Genomic DNA, 22,579 nt, shown 5'->3' on the forward strand with positions numbered 1-22,579 from the left:
AAAAAAAAAAAAAAAAAAAAAAAAAAAAAAAATACATATTTATAAATCAACATTTATGAAAAGGAAAAAAAAAATTCTCACATTAACATGAATATATTTTTCATAACAGATAAATGTAAGAAAAGAAATTGTCCATCACACAATGGGAGGAAAAAAAAAAAAAAAAAAAAAAAAAAAAAAGAAAATATAAATATAATATAATATAATAAATATTAAATAAAGAAATACTATCTTTATATGATCATCAAAATATATATATACATATATTTTTTTTTTATATCATGAAGATATAATAGAACATGCGCTTTCTCCCCAATCGGATATTTATGAAAAGCTTAAAGAGTAAAAATAAATAAATATAAATATAAATATATATATATATATATATATATATTTATATATATGTTTCTTTTATATAATTTTCACCTTATATATTTTATTTTATTCCTAAGATATTTATTCAAAAATAGACACAAACAAAGCAATCTTTAAAAAAAAATATATCAAACATATTCAAGGAACAAGAAGAACAATTCATTCTTATATATTATAATTATATATACAATTGATATTATATATATATATATACATATATATTTTTATTTTTTTGTTTATTATAATTCTTTTGAAAGTATAAAAAATAAATAAATAAATAAATAAATAAATAAATAAATAAATAAATAATAATTATACATATATATATTTATATATATATATTATAAAAAACTTAGATGAAAACATATAAATATATTATATTTACAAATTTTTTATTTTTTTTTTTTCTGACCCAATCAAATATTTAAATTCCAAAAAAAAAAAAAAAAAAAAAAAAAAAAAATTTACTTATAATACATTTACACATTTTACCTTTTCTCCTCATTGGTAATCGACTTTATCTCGCTTTCAAAACTAAACATGTGCCGTGTCTTATTTGTCGTGGATTCTATTTTGCCGAGTAGATCCTCAGCTAGCTCTCTCATTTTATTCTCATTTTTTTCAGTCTCCACCTTATCATTATTATTATTACTATTATCATTATTATTGTTATTATTACTACTACTATTTGTATTATTTTGTTGTTGGCCGTCTTCTGTTGGTCTGCCTCTTTTTTTCTCAGCAGCCTTTTTACATATAAGTATAAAATTATCATGGATATATTCATTTTCTCGAATAATATACCGTATCAAAGGAAAGCATTTATTTATTTTTGCTAATATTTTTTCATCAATATGTATATTTAAAAACACCTGCATATATAAATGTAAATCATCAGTTCTATTAATATTTACTTCTTTCATTTTTTTAAAAATCTTTTCTACTAGAGTTTCGTTATATTTACTTTTCTTTAAAAAGGTTAATAGGAATAATAATATTTTCTTATTCATCTCATATTCTAACTTTCTATCATTTCGAGCTAGAACAGATATCATATCACATATATTATTAACAAGTGTTATTGGAGATTTCCTATCTAGTTCATAAAAAAAAGATTTTGATCCACTAGATATTTTATCATCATTATCTATAGTTAAATACATCATATGTATAAGTAATATACTCTTTGCCTTAACAGTATCAGTCATAAATAAATGAGTAAACACTGATACAGCTGTTCTTCTCATATTTATATCTTCATCATTCAATACTTTGAAAATATATTTATTGTATGGCTCTAACAAATTTGGATGACGATATAATAAATCTGCATAACTAATAAGTAACATTTTTCTTATATTAGATATGGTTTTATACATGATGCAATCTTTGAATTTGTCATATTTGACAGATTTATAATTTAAATGTGACATATTATTATAATACATTTTATCATCCCCCTTTATATTGTCACATTTTATATTATCACATTTTATATTATCACATTTTATATTATCACATTTTATATTATCACATTTTATATTTATATTATCATTCTTACTCTTTTCATTTTCATTTATATCATCACACAAACTTAAAATATTCTTTTCCCTTTCCTTTTCCTTTTCTATTTCATCCGAACCATTACGAACATCTCCATTTTTAAAGAACAACTGGTTTTCTTCCTCTGTTATTATAGAAACGATTAACTTAATTATAGACATATTATTAGACATAATCTTTTGACAAAACGTTTGAGATATAATTGAAAACTTACATAACGTCAACAAACATACTAGTATCAATAAATATATCTCATAGTTCATATACAATGAATCATCCTCCTTAGAAACAATTTCTTCTTTATTATAAAAATTATTCATTTCATCATCATTTATAATACATTCTTTAAAAAATTCTTTAGGATTATTTATTATAAAAAATATTAAAGGCATAACTTTTTTACCAAATAAATTATTACATACAATCATATGCTCAACAACATAATCAAAATACTCTCTATCCTTTTCTTCTCTAGTGCACATACCATAATTATTCTCATTTTTAGAAACGATCTTTTTTAATTTGTTCTGAATCTTTTCAGCATATATATATGTATACAAACCTAAATGCCCACATAAAAATATAAATTTTGACAACGTCAAACACGAAACCTTTTTATTATTATTATTATTATTATTATTATCTACACTTATCTCTTTATTTAAAAATGTGTTTTGAAATTTACACATATTATTATTCAACATAAAATGTAACATATTCCTTATCTTTGTTGTAAATATAATAAGAAAATCATCAAAATGCACATACATACTTTCAACTATCGATTGACAACATTTAAACCAAGTGTTTCTATATTCATATAAACACTCTTCTTTTAAATTTCCATTTAAATCCATAGAACAAACATTCATTTCTATATATTTATTATTCTTATTATTATCCATATCATATATATTACCCATTACATTATTCAATTTTTTCTCACCTCTTTTATATATATCATCCTCTGAACCATCACACACAATCATCTTGTCAAATATTAAATTAAATAATATTATCAACAAACTCTGTATTATCTTATTCGTCTTATTATACTTCAATATTAATATCAACAAATTCATAAAATGCAAATTATCCTTGTATTCATTTATAAATAATAATATTAAATGCTTCTTCTTATTTGTAAATAAAAAATATTGATCCTTTTTTCCTTTCTTTATATTTACACTATATATAGAATAACATAATATTCTCATAAGTATCAAAGCACCCTCTTTTATTATCATATTCTTATTATCACTAAATTTATCAACAAATAAAATGTTAAATAATTCATCCAATAATTTACCTACACTTATTGAACTACCCTTTTCTTGAATCAATAAACATTCAATTATCTTCTCTATACAAGATATATCTTTTAATTTACTATTCAAAACCACATTAATTAATCTAAAAGCGCTCATTCGATAATCATCACTTGATATATTTACATTTACAAATTCATTTATTATTATTTCTACTATAATGTTATTATTACTAAATATTAAAGACCATACCTTATTCATATCATCTCCTGCTTTATTATTTCCACATATATGAGCTAAAATTATAAATCGTATAGCACTCTTCTGATCTGTTTCAATAGTAGAATATAACAACTTAAAACACAAATCAACACATTCATCAACAATCAGTGATATAAACAAAACTTCATTATACATCCTAATCAAAAGATCTAATTGATTCGCATACTTCACTCTGTCATCCTCATTTTCTTTATCACCTTTCAAACTACAATCTGAACCTCCACCTCCATTCATAATATCATTTTTATTTTTCAAATCACACCTAAGGTTTAAACCATCTAAAAATATTTTTTTATTATTATGTCTATTATTATCACTCTTCTTATTTTCAATACATTCATCCATATCATCACTGTTGGTGTCATCACTATCAGATAAATTAATCCTCTTTTTCCTTCTTATATTTCTTATTCTATCATCATCCATCTCTTTCTTAATATTAACACTTCCATTTATATTAACCTTTGAAGATTCATTCTTATTTAATAAATCCCTTCTTTTATTCAAATAACATAAATCCTTATTTATTCTATTCGTGTCTAAAGGTATCATATATTTCGTTTTTACCACATCATTTGCTATACAAGATAATAAAGAAAATGCTCTCTGCCTTACTAAAGGAGATTTGTCATTTATTCGCTCACTACATATCAAACATATATTATTATAATAATTTAAAGGAATATAATTATTCTCAATTAATTCATGAAATATTTTCAACAAATAACAACGAACATGTAATTTCGAATCATATTGTCTACATATTAATGTATGCATTATATAAGCTCGGTTTTTTAAGCATTCCTCAAAACATGATTGTAAAAAATATAAATCCTCCAATACTAATTTATTTATTATATCTTTATATGTATTTATACTATTCTCATTGATATGTAAAGAAGATGATTTTAATAAATCATCCATTTGTTTTTTATTACAAATATTTTTTTTTTTATTATTATTATTTTTTTTTTTTTTCTTTGATTTGTCTCCCTTTTTATTAGAACAATTATCATTTACATTTGAGTCACTAAAAAAATCAGTATCATCATCACTATAACTATTTTCATCACTATAAATACTTTCATCACTATAAATACTTTCATCACTATAAATACTTTCATCACTATGAATATTTTCATCACTATGAATATTTTTATCACTATAAATATTTTTATCACTATAAATATTTTTATCACTATGAATATTTTTATCACTATCAATATTTTTATCACTATCATTATAACTACCATTACGTTTTAGAGAATAATTCCTTTCATTATCATCTGTAGTAATCTTATTAAAATATTTTTTACCCTTTTTTTCATTCTTCCTATAATTTGTTGTATCTTCAGAATCCTTAACATTATTTAGTTTCGTTTCTTCACTACCCTTAGATAAAATTATAAAATTTTTAAAAATCTCAAATATAGATTTCCTTATATAATAAATGTCTATACCTAACATATCCGTTATATCGTTCAAATAATATATTAAATGAACACTTAAATTTTTTGAAAAATATTCCAAACAATTTAATATATTTAAAATTTCATTCTGCATGTGTGTTTGCACACTCAAATTTAAATATACTATCGAATTCTCTTTTATATGATCTATAAACTCTTTCATTATAACCTTAGGAATCTCAGTATTCCTTACTCTTAATATACAATCACATATATTTATATTATTACATTTCTTACATACATTTAAAAATATGTAAGAAAAAGAAAAAGAATAAAAGATCTCATCCTCCGTCTCTTCTCTCTTTTTATTATTATTACTATTATCTTTTTCGGTTGTTTTATTATCATTCTCAGTATTGTTTTTATTATTATCATTATTATTGTCATCATCAACAGACATGTCACTATTATAATCATCATCATTTTCATTTTCATCCATATGTTTACTCTTTTTCCTCTTTTTCTTATTATCAACAACCTTATTTGTTTCCTTATTATATCCCATGTGATTTAAAATATTACTAGGCATTTTAACAGTCTTCTCAGTAGATTCAATAAACTTTTTGTCATCCTTCTTTATATACAATTTTAATAGATTCCCTATAATAATAGATACCTCCTCATGATACATACTGTTCATATTAAATGCTGTTGTATTCTCTTGACTTAATGTATATAGGTTTAAAAAAAAATGTAAATATATATCTAGAATAGATATATTTATATTATCATATAATAAATCAAAATTGATATTACTAACTAACAAAATAATATTATTTAATAAACTATTTATATTTTTTAAAGCTATATTATTCTCTTCATCATTATCTCTTTTCTGTTTTTTTCTACCTCTTTGAACATTTATTATAATCTCATTATTCGGTTGTTTTGAAAATTTTGAATTAAAATATGAATTAAATATATTTATATATATAAATGTTAAAGCATTAAAAAATGATATTATTATTTCTTTAATTTCAAAATATGATAATTTCCTTTTCTTTTCATTTATACAATATTCTTTATAATTAGATTCTAAACATTCTATTATCATATTCATAATACTATTATTTTCATTTATTATTATATCCATCTTTTCAGCATCATTATAAAAGTCATCTTTCTTATTACACTTCTCTAAACACTTATAATAATTCTTAAATATATCCACACCTTTTTCAATTAGTATAGTTAAACATCCAAATATCTTCTCATTCTCTGCATCATTTAAATTATTATATCCACGCATATAATTTAATATACTATCAAAACCTTCTTGACATAATAATAATAATACATTACTATAACTCTCATTTATGTAATCAAATAAACTTATCACACTCTCACCTGTCAAATTTATATTATCATCATCGACTAAATCACATGCATATATATATTCATTCTTCTTTATATTTATATCTTTTATAAAATTATCAATGTTGTTGTCAACTGGGACCTTAAACTTTTTAATCCTTCCTTGCAGCATAGTTCTCTAACATAAATATTTTAACTTCATCAATAAATAAATATATACATAAACACAAATATATATATATATATAAATATATATATATATATATTAATATTCGTTTATTTTTATTTATAATAATATGACCAATTCAAAAAAAAAAAAAAATTAAATTATATTATACTAGTATATAATACTTAAGTACATATATTTATATATCACACATACATATTTTATGTGTCTTTACAATAAATTATATATATATATTATACATATATATATATATATATATATATATATATATATATTTTTTTTTTTTTTTCTTTTTTTTTTTTTTTTTTTTGTTCATCATACATTTAAATTCATTATTTAGATAAAATTTTATCTATATATGTATGATTAAATATATATATATATAAATATTAAAAATGAAAAGCATTACCAAAATTTTGAATATATTTTAAAGCATACCAAAAATAAAAAAAAATAACAGAATATAAAAAATTAAAATTATATATAATACATTTATGTGTTCACATGAATAAATAAACATGTAATTTCTTTAATATTATCTTAAGATATAATAAAATGACTTTAATAAAAGGAGAAAAAAAAAAAAAAAAAAAAAAAAAAAAATTATTTTTTTTAACATATTAATATTTGATTATTGAATATATACATAAGTATTTTTATTTTATATTAAAAATAAACAAATAAATAAATAAATAAAAAAAAAAAAAATGCTTCGTACATATTACATGTATTAGTTTTTATGTTTACAATAATGTGTAAAAAATAATATATTTTAAATACATATATAAATACGTTCACTTGGATATGAACAAAAAAAAAAAAATAAAAAATAAAAAGATATATATATATATATATATATATATATATATATATATTGATCACTAGTATATATGTATACAAAAAAAAAAAAAAAAAATCATTCCAATTTTTAAATAAAATTAAAAATTGATACTTTATTGAAATATATAAACATCAATATATATATATATATATAATATATTCATTTTATATTTTATATCCTATTGAATGAAAAAAATAGTAGTATTATATTAATTCATGAAAAAGAAATATAAACGTATAAATAATTATCTTAACACTAACCACAATAATATCCATTATATTTTGTATTTCCATTTTTACATTTACATATAACACCAACTCCCTTTACAACATTATTTTTTTCTTCATCCACAGATAAAACAGGTTCACATATCGAGTCCTTGTCACATCCTCCATTGTTTACCTTACAATGTTCTTCACATTCGAAATTTTTTTCAGGATTACTTGAAAAACCTTCTGGACAATTACAATATTCATATCCATGAGAATTCACACAATTACCATTTCCACAATTTAAAAAACATTTTTCTTCATTTAAAATTCGGACATTTCTAAAACATTCTTTCTGTTTTATTTCTATATTAGCATATTTCATTTTTTCTCCATCATTTAATTCTCTTCCTATATAATTTTTATTTTCTTTTTTCATATATGTTAAAAAGAAATCTTTCACTGAAAAAAGAAAGATATATATATATATATATTTATATAACTAGCTTTTTTTTTTTTTTTTTTTTTTTTTTTTTTTTTTTTTTTTTTTTTTCACAATTATGTATTATATTTCCTTAATTGTTCAGGTAAAAATTGTATAATCGTTTAAATAAAATAACACAAATTATATAAAAATAAATGAATAAGAAAATATATAATTACCTAATAATACCTTGAATATATTCTTATTATTTTTTATCGTATTATAATTAAATAAATTTATAATTTCATTTATTTGTGATATAATATTATACAGAACAAAATTTATATTCATTTCTCTTCTTTCTATATTATTTACCACACATTTATTTTTACTAATAAATATATTGTTTATGTCTTTTGCAATTAACTTTCCATATTCATTCATTTTATTATATTTATTATAACCACATATTTCCTCATAGCAACTAAGTATATTTGAACCCTCTACATATTTTTCTTTAAACATAAAAAGGTTAGATATAAATTTTTTATTATCATATATAAAGTTACTGTTAAAAGTATATCTCGAAGAAAGTAAAGAGCTACACAAATAAAAAAAGAAAAGATATTTTTTCGCCTTCAGAAATGTCATTTTTTACACATAAATATGTGGGAAAGCATAGCAACAAAATATATATATATATTTATTTATTTATATATATATATTTATTTATTTGTTTATTCAACACGACTGCTTATACATAAATATAAACATATCATCAATAGTTCGATGACCATGTATTTGAAATAATTGTCCAAAAATATATAGCACATGAAATTGTAATATGGGGACACGAAATTTTTTAATAAAAAAAAAAAAAGACGAAAGATAAATATATAATAATAACACAATCGAAGTGGTGATTCATATATATATATATATATATACTTAAAAATATAAGGCACATCATAGTACATATATTAAACCATTCTCAAAAAATTCCCAGTTCTATCCCATTTTGTTTAATAAGACCAATCATTATATAAACCAGCAAAAAAAAAAAAAAAGAAAAAAAGAAAGAAATGATAATATTATACATATATAAAAGTACTTATATTTTGTTACTTTTATATAATGAATATATTTTGTACATTCTTCTTTACATTTTCATAATAACATATTTTTTAGAAAAATATTTTATTAAAAAATATTTCTATCCTTTTCCTGCCTTAACATTTTTTCAATCAAAAAAATATACTCCAAATAATTGGAGGATATGCTTCCTTTTACATCCCATAATATTTCTAAAAGTTTCAAAGAAGATTTCAATTGTTTATTATAAAAACAATAATTAGCTAAATAAGTTACAGCATTAAAAAAAACTGTAGGTGAATTTCTCAAACATTGAATGAAATACAAATAATTGGTATTTTTATAATAAATTAAATTAAAATTTTTGAAGAATAAATTCATTTTATGATATTCTTTATATTTCTTTCTCTTTATAATATTATCCCCCCCAAAAAAAAAATTATTCTTTACAAACATTTCATATGAATTGTTTTTTAAAAATTCACTTATATTTATATTATCATGATGCAAATTTTTAGTTATTTTTTTAAAATATCCTTTTAAATATATGAGACACCAAAGTAAACAATTGTTATTTGTTTTCTTATAATAATGATGAACAATAATATGTTTGATAAATTCTTTTTTTTTTTCATCACTCAAAAGAAGATTAGATATATCATATTTCCTTATTAATTCATAATATTCGTTATTTAAAATATTTAAATTAATACTAAAAATCATGGAAGAAAATAAGATATTTTTCTTAAAATTCCAACCTCTTATTAACACATAAATATAATTATATATATCACCCCTTTTTAAATATGAAGCAGACAAGAAATAATATATAGAAATATCTTCCTTAAAAAAGAGAGCCTTTTCATATGAAAAAATACAAAACGTATAATGTTTTTTATATTGCAAACATTGGCCTAAACTATACCATGCATATGTAGTGTTAAAATATAAGAAAAGAACTTTTAATAAAATATATATTGAAATATTTACATTATTCTTGAATAAAAAATATTCTTGTGCTAAACTGATATAACTATATATATGATATTTATTTTTTTCAATACCTTTTTTAAAAAATGTGATTGAGTTTTCATAATTCTTATTTAATGAATAATATTTTCCTAATATATAAAATAATTTTTCATCATAACATTTTTTTTTTTTCTTTTCATAACTATGAGCAAGTATAAATAAATCAACTGTTGAATTATTTAAAAAATATATATTAGCTAATAATTCAACATATATAAATTCGTCTGAAAAATATTTAGGAATTATTAACCTTTTAAAAGCTTTATATTTTTTCATACTCATACACATTATATGTTTTTTATCTTTATCATAAAATTCAAATTTATTATTAAGACCCAAAAATATAATCTTATTTTTACAATTTTTAGATTGTCCATATTGACAATAATAATATATAAGATATTTATTCATCATTTGTTTTTTTAAAATGGTATTTTGCTTAATTATAATTTTTAACTTATTAAAATATTTCAAACTTTTTTTTTTCTGACCACAAAAATAATACAATTTGGCTAGCTCACCTGAAATGTACAGGTTATTTTGTGCCCTCAAGATTTTTATCAAATATTTATATATACATATGGCATCTTGATAACATTTATTATTTAAAGAACAGAAATGTGCAAATCCGAATAAGGTCATAAAATTATTTTTAAAATTATGTTCTCTCAAATATTTTTTATATTTAATAAAAACATTATTAATCATGGTCTTTTTATTTTTAACCTTTTCAACATTATGTATATTTTCTATATAATTTTTACAATTATTATAACATCGATCCATATATCCAACTATTTTTTGATTCCCTTCTTTATTCATCATATGGTCGTCAAATATTTGGTTGACAAAATAATTGTTTTTAAAAAAAAAATCTTCATTCATATTAATTATAGGGTTGATATATGTGTAGAAATTATAATTATTCATTATAATATTTTTATTATACTCATTTGTAGAAAATTCAAAGAATTCATTATCAAACAAATGATTAACTAGTTTATGTAATTTATTATGTTTATTTATGAAATACTTTTTTTTTACATAACTATTTATATATATATTTTTTTTTGTTTTGTTTTTTTTACAATTAATAAAAATGGTACTATAATTATCACATTCATTTTGGTTTGTATATATTTCTTTTCTCTCTCTTCCAATTTTATAGTTATCTATAAATTTTTCTATACATATTAAGTTGTTAAAAAATATCCATGAAGTAATATTAAAATAATCTTTCTTAATACTCTTCTTAACATATAATACACTTTTATGATATTTGCCCAAATCATAATAAGCAACACTTAATAATAAATATAGATGTGTGTCAAAAGGTATAGATTTTTTTCTCATCATTTTCATATATTCTATAATATATAAAAGTATTTCTTTTCTTTTCATATGTTCCATATTTATATGAACATATTGATTTCTCACATTTGTATCATTACATATTGAAAATGAATGACTGTGCATATATAAACATAGCATTTTAATATAAAAATAAAATTGCATATTTTTATTTATATGATACTTTTTTATATTTCTCTTTTTTATTTTTTTCACTTTTTTATTATTATTTTTTTTCTTCTTATGGAAAATAAATTGGTCATCCTTGTTATATATATAAGATATGTCCCCTTCTAATATGTCATCATAAATGTAATTTTTGTTTTTATTTGATATATTATTATGTATATCTACAAAATATTTATTTCTTTTACTTGTAGGAAATATATAATTGTTGTTGTGTCCAATTATATTAATAAAATCATTTTGAAAACTTGAACTTTTTTTATATAAGAGAAAATAATTACATCTTGAGTTAATTTTATTTTCATATTTCATATATTTTGGATTTATAATAATATCATGATGATAATTTTTTTTTATTTCTTTTATTTTGTCTACTATCTTATATTTTCCTCTTCTTTGTAACATGTCTAAAATGGTAATATTAGTCCTGTCATTTATACGATTCTTTTGACTTATTACTTTCTTATCTTTTTTATGAATCTCTTCATTTATCTCCTTTTTTTTATTAATACATTGTATTCTTTCAATCAATGCGTTCAAATTATATTTATTATTTACAAAAAAATTATGTTTCCATAATAAATTCAATTTTAAAGGATGAGATGAATTTCTTGTCGATATGTGGCACAATAAATTATATGCTTCTTTATATTTTTTCTTATAAAATAGGGAAATTATTTTTTTATATTTTGAAAAAGGATTTCTGAATTTTATATTATCAATAAGTTTTTTATTATAATTTATATAATCATCTTTATTTTTATAGCATTTGGATAATTCTAATAACCATGAAGAAGTATTATTCATGCATCTTAATTTATAAAAAATACATTTTTGAAAAAATAAATTTTTTTTTAAATATAAATATTTGCTTTTTTTTTTTCTTCTTCTTCTAAATATATTTTTTTTTATTATATCATATTTATATATATTATTACTTCCTTCTTCTGTATCATAAAAAATCTTCTTTTCATCTTTCATTTGTTTTAAATAATATTGATGTTTCATTGTATTACATAAATGTCTTTTATCATTTCATAATATATAATGCTAGTTTATCACTTTTTTTTTTTTTTTTTATTTTGTTTTTATTTATTATCTTAATTTTATATATATTAAAAATATATTCCTTTTTAAATCATCATGGTCATATTTTTCTCTTTGATCGATGAGAAATATTATTACTACAGCTACAAGGTGTCTTCATAAAATAAATATTACATACTCTATATTTTATAATGTAGCATATTAAAGAACAATAAGTTTTAGAATATACATTTATTTATATATTGACAGGAACATATAACACATAAAATAGGTTTTTTTTTTTTTTTTTTTAATTTTATTAATATAAATGTTGACCTATAATATCATAAAAAAGACATACTATAGTATTACACTTAAAAAATAATATATGTATTATAAAAAATAAATATATAACATATATATATATATATATATATATATATATATATATATTATAGCTTTATTAAAAATTTTCAAATATAATACATATAATACAAATTATTTAATATTTTTGCCATGGATATTCTTCTGTGTACTTCCAAAGAAGGAAGGATAGAAAAAAGAAGAAATAAGATTTTAAATAAATGTAGGTAACATAACACACACAAACACATATATATATATATATATATATATATATTATTAAGATAACCATATGAAATATAATAATTTATATAAATAAAATATATTTATAATTCCATAGTAAAGGAAGATAATAATGACACAGAAAAGAAATTAATCGAAATAAAAAACAACAATGACGAAAAAGATAAAGAAAAAGAAGACAACCAATATAAACTTGTATACAATTTTGAATATACAAATAATGATTACAATGAAAATTATGCTAATATAAAAAATGATATTATTTCTAAATTAAGTGAAAGAAAAAAAGATTATCTACAAGAATTATCTAGTAAACGAAACAATGAAGAAAAGGTGACATGGAAATATTAAGATATATATATATAAAGAAATGGTTCTATATATATTCATATAATATAAAATAACATAAATGATTAAATGAACACATACATATATATATATATATATATATATATTTATTTATATATCTCTTCCTTTTATAGCACTTATTACAAAATATAAAGAAATACTCTACAGATACATTAAACAAAAACAATATTCTAAGTGTCGATCATTATATAGATAATAAAAATGATTTTACTCAGGATATGTATGTATCATCATTTCAATATAATATGATGGATGTTAATAACTTAGCTCTTAAAGAAAAAGAAACATATAAAAAGAAAGTAGATAAATATTTTTCCATATTAAAATACAAAGACGAACAAATTAAAAAGGGTATAATAATAACATTATTTATTTGATCTTTTTTTTTTTTTTTTTTTTTTTACTACTACAAATATATAAACACATATATATATATATACATAAATATTAGTCTGTGAAATTAACGCCAAGAATGTTACAACATTCATATCATTTATGAGAAATCAAATGGAAGGATATAAAATATATCTAGAAGGTATATACATATATATATATATATATATATATATATATATATATTTATATATTTTTTAAATTGTATTATCTTTAAACATATTTCTTCATTCCTTTAGATATACTCAACAAAACAAGAGACGATCTGTATCAAAAAAGGAAGATATTATTAGTACATCAAAGGAAATAAAATATATATATGAAAAATCAATCAATATGTTTCTATTAATATATATATATATATATATATATATATATATATATTTTTATCCTTCTATTTTTTAGAATAATAATAAAGAAATCCTTGATGACTTTTTGAGGATGAGAAATTTGGTATTAAAAAAAAAAAAAAAAAAAAAAAAAAAAAAATTTCTTTTTCCTTTTAATTTTTTATGATATATATGGAATAAAACATCAATATGGTTATATATATATATATATATTTTATTTTTGTGAAGAATTCTAATACTTTTGTTGAAGATCTGGAATCAGAAAAGATTCTCAATGAGAAAATAAAAAAAGAGTATGAGACAAAACATTTGGATTTGAAGCTCAAAAATGAATTATTAGAAAATAATTTGGTATAAAAAAATAAAATAAATTTGTATATATAAGGAATATATATACATATATATATTTATATATATTTATATTTACATATGTTATATAGAATAATAACATAAGACACTTGGAAAACATAAATGACATTCTCATGGATAAAGAAAAAAAATTATATAACCGAAAATTACTACAACAAAAAAATAGTTATAATTTAAAATTGATCAATTTTTATAAATTAGAAATAAACAAATTAAGAGAATCATTGTTGTCTGTTAAGACGTATTATTACAACTACAAGATAAAATCAAAGTAATCAAAATATATGTCTCACTATATTATATATATATATATATATATATATATATCAGTAGTATATATCTTTACATATAAAATTTTTATTTTTTATTTTTTACTCTTTATTTTTTACTTTTTATTTATCCATTTTATTTATGGTTTAAGAAAAAATATTAATGAACTTATCAATCAGTATGAAAGAATTAAATACCAATTTATTGAATTACAAAAGAGACAAAAAAGTTATGAAAAAAATTATCAGAAAAAGTATTCAAAAGCTTGGGATCTTCAAAGAAAAGAAGTAAAAAATAAAAAATACATATAAAATTATAATATATTAATATATATATATATATATTTTATATAATTGTAAATTCTTTCAAACCTTTTGTGTATTTCTTTATATATATTATATATAATCCTTTTAAAGGCTATGATATATATCGAAAAATTAATAAGTGCTAATAAAATTATACATCAACAAATATTCTTAAAAGATTTCCAAGAAACTAATTATAAATATTTACTACAAGAAAATATCCACCTAGTGACATCACATAAAGGTTTGTTACTATGAAATATTTATTTATCATTATATTTTGGACTTGATATGTATATTATGTATGTAATGATTATTTTATTTTATTTTTTTTTTTTTTAATATATCAGATGATGATAATACAGTATTAGAAATGAACGTCAAGAAAGTGACACCTCAACAAATAGAAAACGTTAAAAAATTATTATTACAGGAATGTTTGTTTCTCATAGAGGACGTGGTAAAAATAAATAAATAAATAAATAAATAAATATATAAATATATATAAATATATATATATATATGTGTGTATGCATATATGTATTCTCATTTTTATAATTGCATATTATAGAATATAAAGGATGAAGAAGAACAGATAAGAAAAATATTAAATTATATCGGAGTACACACAAAAGAAGATCTAGAATTATTAACACAGTTATTCTACATAGGTTACTCAAATAAAATAAATAAATAAAGATATATATATATATATATATATATGTTACACCTTATTGTTTCTTCTCTGTTTTATTCTCTTAAAGATGCTGATGAAGAAAACTATCTCATAAACAAATTTAATAAAGCCGAAGACGATAATAATATGCCATATAATTCTGAATATACATTAGATATAATACTTAAATATTATCAAGAGAAAGAAAAAGAAAATACTTGTAGAATTTCAAACGATAAACAAAAATATAAAAACGTAATACATACATATATATATATATATATATATATATATATATGTATATATATTAGATTAATATGATTATAATACATTTAATATTATGTATATTCAAAATGCATTTTTAAAAAAAAAATTAAATTATTATAAATATTTCAAATGATATATGTATTTTTATTTTCATTCATTTACTTATTAGAGATTAAATATATCTTTAAAAATAATAATGGATAGAAAAAAACAAGAAAAAGATTACTGGTATAAATTATCTAATATCACACCTGATGATATGATCACCTTATGGAAGGTTATAAAAAATAAAATAATAAAAAGGAAATACATACATATATATATATATATATATAGATATATTTTCAAGTATGATATTCTTAATAGTATTAAAGATATATGCAGATATTTATATTATTATTTATTTATATATATTTTTTTATTATCTTATATACTTTCCATATTATCAAAATACATATTTTTTTTCAATTTAAGACATTTTCTATATATGTTGAAAAGTATTATCATATATTAAAAGAGAGAGCAAGTATTATTCAAAATATTTTTCAAGAGGAAACGTTGATGAAACAAAATATAAATAAAATTAATAGAATGAAGAAGGAATTATCATAATTTAAATAATATATATATATATATATATATATATATATTATATGTGAATATTTTTTTTTTTTTTTTTTTTTGTTTTTTTTTTTTTTTATATTGGAAACTCTATATATTTTTCCTTTACTCTTCTCATAAAATTGAAAGCATTATAATATTTATATTTCTCCTTTCTTATCATAAATTTCTTTAATTTTTTCTAGTAACGATTCATTATGCTTTAATAAATCATACTACAATGGAATAATAGAAATAAAAAGAAAAAGTTATTTGTAATATTATAATATATATATATTCAAATATGTCTATATTTTATAAATACTTGTATTTCCTTCTTATTCTTATTTTCTTGAAGCTTTTTTTTATTTTCTCTACACAACGAAAAAAAAAGAAAAAATTATATACATATATATATATATATATATATATATATATATATATTCACAATCCTTTTCAGAATATAAGAAAAGAAATTTATTATCATTTATATATCCATAATTTTAACAAGAATAGTTTTATTTATATATTTATTTTCTATTTTTTTCTTAATTTTACTCTTTTAATAATTCTAATCTAGTTTGTACGTCTATTAATTTCTCTTTCAGTTTATTTTCTTCAACTGACAAATCTTGGAGCTTCAAAAAAAAAAAAAAATGGAAAAAATTATAAAATATATTTTGATTTAGTTATATCCTCATATATATATATATATATATATATATATATATATATATATATAATTTACGTAATTATATAAGCATATTTATTTTAAATTTCAATACAATTAAATTATTCTTTTCGTTCATTTCTTTGAAGCCTTGTGTGTTCATTTCATTATTGTGCTCAATAATATCTATCAAATTTTTATAATAAGTAATATTCTTTTGTAGTTCATTGTTTATTCTTTCGGTATGTGATAAATGATAACAAAAAGGAAATAAAATAAAGTGGAAAATATACAATTATATAAATATTCAAATGTTAAAAAAAAAGAAAGATATAAGAATATGCACATATATATATATATTTATATATTTATATATATCATTTCGTTGTTACAATAATAAGGAAAATCCTCGCTTGGGATATTCAATAATTATCTGTCGTATTATTTCATCTATTCAAAAAAAAGATATGTAAATTCTATTTATTTTATATATCTCTCATATAATTCATAAAATAATCATATATAAATATAAATAAATAAATAAATATATATATATATATATAACCTAATAATTCAAAAATTATATTCTCGACGTAAAAAAAGTTTAATTTATCTATATTGTTGTTTTCTATATTTTTAAGAACAGCTTGAATTAATTCCAGATCACTCAAATTGGTATCTTCCGATATTAGCTTTAAGCAAACAGATGGACAAAAAAAAAAATAAATAAATAAAATATAAAAATAAAAAAAAATATAAATATATAAAAATACATATATATATATATATATATATATATATATATATATTTTATACCCCCATTTTGCATAATTATAAATACCTCAATTAAGGTCTTGTCATTTTTTTTTAAAACTTTTATTGGAAATAACAAGGATAAATTGAAGAAATCATATAAATGAAAACTTTTTTGAATTTTCAAAAATATATCTTCATTATAATTATTTCTATAAGTAAATCAGAATAAATAATAATTTATTATAAATCTATATAATGCTATCATAAGAACATAGAACACTAATCGATTTTAGACAAAACCAAATAAAATATATATATATATATATATATATATATATATATTTTTTTTTTTTTTTTTTACTGTTCATCTAATATCAAATCTCTAATTACATTTATATTATCGTCTAAATTACAATTTTTTATTGACGATTTTTCGAAATGTTTTTTATATTCATTCATCACTTTTAGCATATACGATTTTAATTCCTTGCTTATGGCAAAAGGATTAGCATATTTCAGCTATATTTGTATAAATTAAAAAAAAAAAAAAAAAAAAAAAAATTATATATACATATATATATATATATATATATTAAAACCTTGGTTCAATGGGAAAATAAGAAAATTTGTAACATTTTTTTTTTTTTTTTTTTTTTTTTTTTTTATACTACCAAGAAAAAATATTACACACTATATAATATATATATATATTATATATATATTATTTTTTATTATTATTTTTTTTTTTACTATTTTGTGATTTTTTTCCATCATTTATAAATATAAATATATTATGTATATGATGTATACATATTTATATATTACTTTTTTTTTAAAAAAAAATATTTTTATTTAAATAATATTTTTCAACTCAACAGAAATTTTATCATAAAATAAAAAAATTTTAAATTTACAATTTAATTTATTTTTTTATAAAAAATAAAAAATAATAAATACATAACACAATTGTCAATATATATATAAATTTATGTCATATAATCATTTTTTTTTTTTTAGGATAACAAAAATTCCTTAATTGAAATATAATTACCCACACAATGTTAATATTTGTCTAATATATATATAATATATATATATATATATATATATTTACTTTTATATATTATATATTTTTCTATAAATATAAAACAGAAAAATGGATGACAAAAAGGAAAAGAAAAATAATGCAGATTACGAAATATTTTTAAGAGATAGAAAACTAAAATATGAAAAAATAAGGGAAAGAAATGCTTCACATAATAAATTTATATTACCCATAATTAATTTTATAAAGGGTATTATTAATTTTATCAAAACAGTTATTAATATAGTAAGTCAAAAAAAAAAAAAAAGGAAAAATTAAAAGAATATGAAATGTTTATATAATTTATATGTATATATAATATATATATCAAACCATCCTACATATGTCTAATTATATATATGTGTAACATATATGTATATATGTTTATTTTTTTTTTTTTTTTTTTCCCAGCTAGCTATTTTTTTTAAAACCCTACTTGGACAATCAAATATTTCTAAGGTTAAATTAAAATATTTAAACTTTATTATGAAATTTTATTTTTTCTATGTTTATATTATTTCAAAAAAGAAAAGAGAAATAATATAAACATAATATTATATACATATATATATATATATATATATTTTTAGAGTTCCAATGGAAAGAATAATGATGGTGATGATGGTTTTTTTAAAAAGAAAAAAACAGGAGGTTTACCAAAAAGTAGAATTATGGAATTAAAAAATTTAGGTACCTGCTTGGGAAGTACCTGAGGTTAAATGATTTTCTCATATATAAATATATATATATAAATATATATAAATATATAAAAATATATATATATATATATATATATATTTTCTTTTAAATGAATATACTCATAAATGATTTGCTAATTTGAAAATACAGAAAAATAAATGTATAAATTAGTAATGAGAAATGATGTTATATTTATTTATATAATTTTTAATTTTTTTTGTTTTTTATAAATATATATATATATGATTATAAAAAAACATTACAATTCCAAAAAAAATTATAATAAAATAATAAAATATATATGGATAGATAGACACATTTTTATAAATATGATGAATTATAAAAAGTTATTATATATATATATAATTATATATATATGTTTTAATTTTTTTTTTTTTTCGGAATAATATTATAAACTAATCTTCCTTTTTGATACTTTCCATTGTGGATGTACTGTCATCCTCATTATCACTTCGAATGTCCGTAATTTTTTCATTTTTCACTATAAAAATATAATAAAACAAAAAAATAAAAAATAAAACAAAAAAAAATAATAAAACAATATGTATGATCATCTTTTAAATTTTTTCTTTTTATTCTCTTACTTGTCTTGATTATAAAGAGGCGACTCATTTTTAAAATGAGGAAAAACCAATACACATGCATACCCTTTATCAAAAAAATTAAAAAAAATATATATATATATATATATATATATATATATATATATGTATGTATATATTTATTCATTTATTCATCCATATGTATATCCTTTTACATATTTCTTACCATGAGGGTCCACAAAAATATAAGAAGGACCAACCCCCCAGGGACGTCCTTGTGAGATGATATAAAACCATCGGTATATGTCCTTATAATTTTTGTATTACTTAAAGGTAGAACTATATAATAAAAATATAAGAATATTCTAAAGAAGAAATAATATAAAACGAAGAGTATATAAAAAAATGTAAGAAACATCCTATTTTTTAAGTTGGTGTAATTTAATAATTTCGAAAGGTATAGAACGATATCAACAATATCATGAATAAATAATATTAATAATCCGACTCTCCAAAAATTTAATACATGTGAATATGTTAATAAGATAATTGTAGATAAATGATGTAATACAAATACATAATAATCTTTTCTTCTTCTTTCATAATTTAAATAAAAGAGACAAGAAAACCAATAAGATATTTGTAATATATAAAAATAATATACATAATTATTTATATACATAAAAGGCCATCCTCTTTTATTCTCATTATATTCTTCTTCTGTAACTAAGAAAAACCATTTACCTGTACGTTCTTTGAAACACATCTTTATCCAACCATTTTTATTATTTAAATATCCAGACATAAGAAATAATAAAATAAAATTATATGTAAAAGAAAAACTATGCCATAGAGCAAACCAAAAATTCTCTTTCCATTTATATAAAGATCCACTTTTTGAGAGATCATATTTTTTATTCACTCTGTCTAATAATGAATTTCTTGATAATCTATACAATATACTATTCTTCCTTATAATCTCTTTTTGAACACCTGATACGACTAATCGTAATAACGTTATCAATACAAAAAAAACAAAAAAAAGTATTACATCCCATCTACTCAATTTCGGGTTAATCAAATATTGTTCAATGTATCCTTTATTCTTAACACTCAGAAAATATTCTTCTAAAGTATGCAAATATTTCTTATCCATTTAAGGTCCCCCCAAAAAAAAAAAAAAAAATAAAAATAATAAATAAAAATAAAAATAAAAATAAAAATAAAAACAAATAGAAAATAAGAAACACAAATGGATAAATAAATATATAAATATAAAAATATATGTATGTGTACATATATATAATGTTATATATTGTTTTATTTTTATTTTTAAGTCAACAATATTAAAAAAAAATCACTTTTATTATGATTATATATGAAAATAACTTGCGTCTTTCTAATATATATAATATATATGTGTAACTGTTCAGAGTCCAATTAACAACAACAATATATATAAAAAAAAAAAAAAAATTACTCGTGTTGAAAAAAAAAAAAAAAAAAAAAAAAATGCTATGCACAAAATTACAATATAGATATATAGAACAAATTTATATAAACCATAAGATATAATTATATGATTATAAATGCTTTGCCTTATTTAACCAAATATAAAGTAAAAATGTTCAAACCACAAAAAAAAAAAAATATATATATTATCTTCACATATATACATATTATTTATGCTATTTTTATATTTATATAATTATGGTATCCCTTTTTTTTTTTTTTTTTTTTTTTAATTATATATGTAGATATAAATTTTGTAAAGAATACATATAGAATATTTATATAAACTTCAACTACTTTCAACAATACTTTAAAATTTTTAAGTGTATTTATTTTATTATATTTTTCTTATGTTTTATTAATTGAAATATATATATATATATATATATCATATCATGTATGATGGTGAATATGAATAAATTTATGTATTTCTTTTTTTCAAGTATAACAAAAAAAAAAAAAAAAAAAAAAA

General features: G+C 18.4%; 8 protein-coding genes across 8 annotated transcripts, besides 1 other annotated feature; 3 read left to right on the forward strand and 5 right to left on the reverse strand.

Annotated features, from left to right (window-relative positions):
- Positions 1-109: 109 nt before the first annotated feature.
- On the forward strand, positions 110-346 carry PGSY75_1403000 (hypothetical protein; the record flags this gene model as incomplete). Its single annotated transcript, XM_018787734.1, has 2 exons — positions 110-149; positions 288-346. Coding segments are annotated over 2 exons (99 nt in total), but the record flags the coding sequence as incomplete, so codon positions are not given.
- Positions 347-863: 517 nt separating this feature from the next.
- On the reverse strand, positions 864-6,443 carry PGSY75_1403100 (hypothetical protein; the record flags this gene model as incomplete). The annotated part of the gene is made up of 1 exon (XM_018787735.1): positions 864-6,443. One exon carries the CDS (start codon positions 6,441-6,443, stop codon positions 864-866), a length of 5,580 nt encoding a protein of 1,859 aa, XP_018639107.1.
- A 1,111-nt stretch (positions 6,444-7,554) lies between these two features.
- PGSY75_1403200 (hypothetical protein) lies at positions 7,555-8,583 on the reverse strand (the record flags this gene model as incomplete). Its single annotated transcript, XM_018787736.1, has 2 exons — positions 7,555-7,970; positions 8,172-8,583. The coding sequence occupies 2 exons, from the start codon at positions 8,581-8,583 to the stop codon at positions 7,555-7,557; spliced, it is 828 nt and encodes a 275-aa protein (XP_018639108.1).
- A 549-nt stretch (positions 8,584-9,132) lies between these two features.
- Positions 9,133-12,600, reverse strand: PGSY75_1403300 (hypothetical protein; the record flags this gene model as incomplete). The annotated part of the gene is made up of 1 exon (XM_018787737.1): positions 9,133-12,600. The coding sequence occupies one exon, from the start codon at positions 12,598-12,600 to the stop codon at positions 9,133-9,135; it is 3,468 nt and encodes a 1,155-aa protein (XP_018639109.1).
- Positions 12,601-13,134: 534 nt separating this feature from the next.
- On the forward strand, positions 13,135-16,835 carry PGSY75_1403400 (hypothetical protein; the record flags this gene model as incomplete). Its single annotated transcript, XM_018787738.1, has 15 exons — positions 13,135-13,204; positions 13,322-13,557; positions 13,707-13,944; positions 14,045-14,128; positions 14,226-14,278; positions 14,392-14,439; positions 14,565-14,687; positions 14,777-14,976; positions 15,127-15,262; positions 15,392-15,524; positions 15,631-15,740; positions 15,852-15,951; positions 16,045-16,211; positions 16,393-16,500; positions 16,698-16,835. The coding sequence occupies 15 exons, from the start codon at positions 13,135-13,137 to the stop codon at positions 16,833-16,835; spliced, it is 1,944 nt and encodes a 647-aa protein (XP_018639110.1).
- A 149-nt stretch (positions 16,836-16,984) lies between these two features.
- On the reverse strand, positions 16,985-19,020 carry PGSY75_1403500 (hypothetical protein; the record flags this gene model as incomplete). The annotated part of the gene is made up of 9 exons (XM_018787739.1): positions 16,985-17,059; positions 17,149-17,197; positions 17,382-17,461; positions 17,579-17,729; positions 17,886-17,943; positions 18,059-18,185; positions 18,335-18,458; positions 18,611-18,768; positions 19,000-19,020. 9 exons carry the CDS (start codon positions 19,018-19,020, stop codon positions 16,985-16,987), a joined length of 843 nt encoding a protein of 280 aa, XP_018639111.1.
- Positions 19,021-19,405: 385 nt separating this feature from the next.
- PGSY75_1403600 (selenoprotein) lies at positions 19,406-20,052 on the forward strand (the record flags this gene model as incomplete). Its single annotated transcript, XM_018787740.1, has 3 exons — positions 19,406-19,579; positions 19,745-19,792; positions 19,924-20,052. 3 exons carry the CDS (start codon positions 19,406-19,408, stop codon positions 20,050-20,052), a joined length of 351 nt encoding a protein of 116 aa, XP_018639112.1.
- A 68-nt stretch (positions 20,053-20,120) lies between these two features.
- Positions 20,121-20,231: a sequence feature (SECIS_element).
- Positions 20,232-20,448: 217 nt separating this feature from the next.
- Positions 20,449-21,751, reverse strand: PGSY75_1403700 (putative translocation associated membrane protein; the record flags this gene model as incomplete). The annotated part of the gene is made up of 3 exons (XM_018787741.1): positions 20,449-20,534; positions 20,638-20,701; positions 20,822-21,751. 3 exons carry the CDS (start codon positions 21,749-21,751, stop codon positions 20,449-20,451), a joined length of 1,080 nt encoding a protein of 359 aa, XP_018639113.1.
- Positions 21,752-22,579: the final 828 nt, after the last annotated feature.

The sequence above is a fragment of the Plasmodium gaboni genome, chromosome 14 (assembly GCF_001602025.1).
Source record: "Plasmodium gaboni strain SY75 chromosome 14, whole genome shotgun sequence".
Classification (NCBI taxonomy): Eukaryota; Apicomplexa; class Aconoidasida; order Haemosporida; family Plasmodiidae; genus Plasmodium; species Plasmodium gaboni.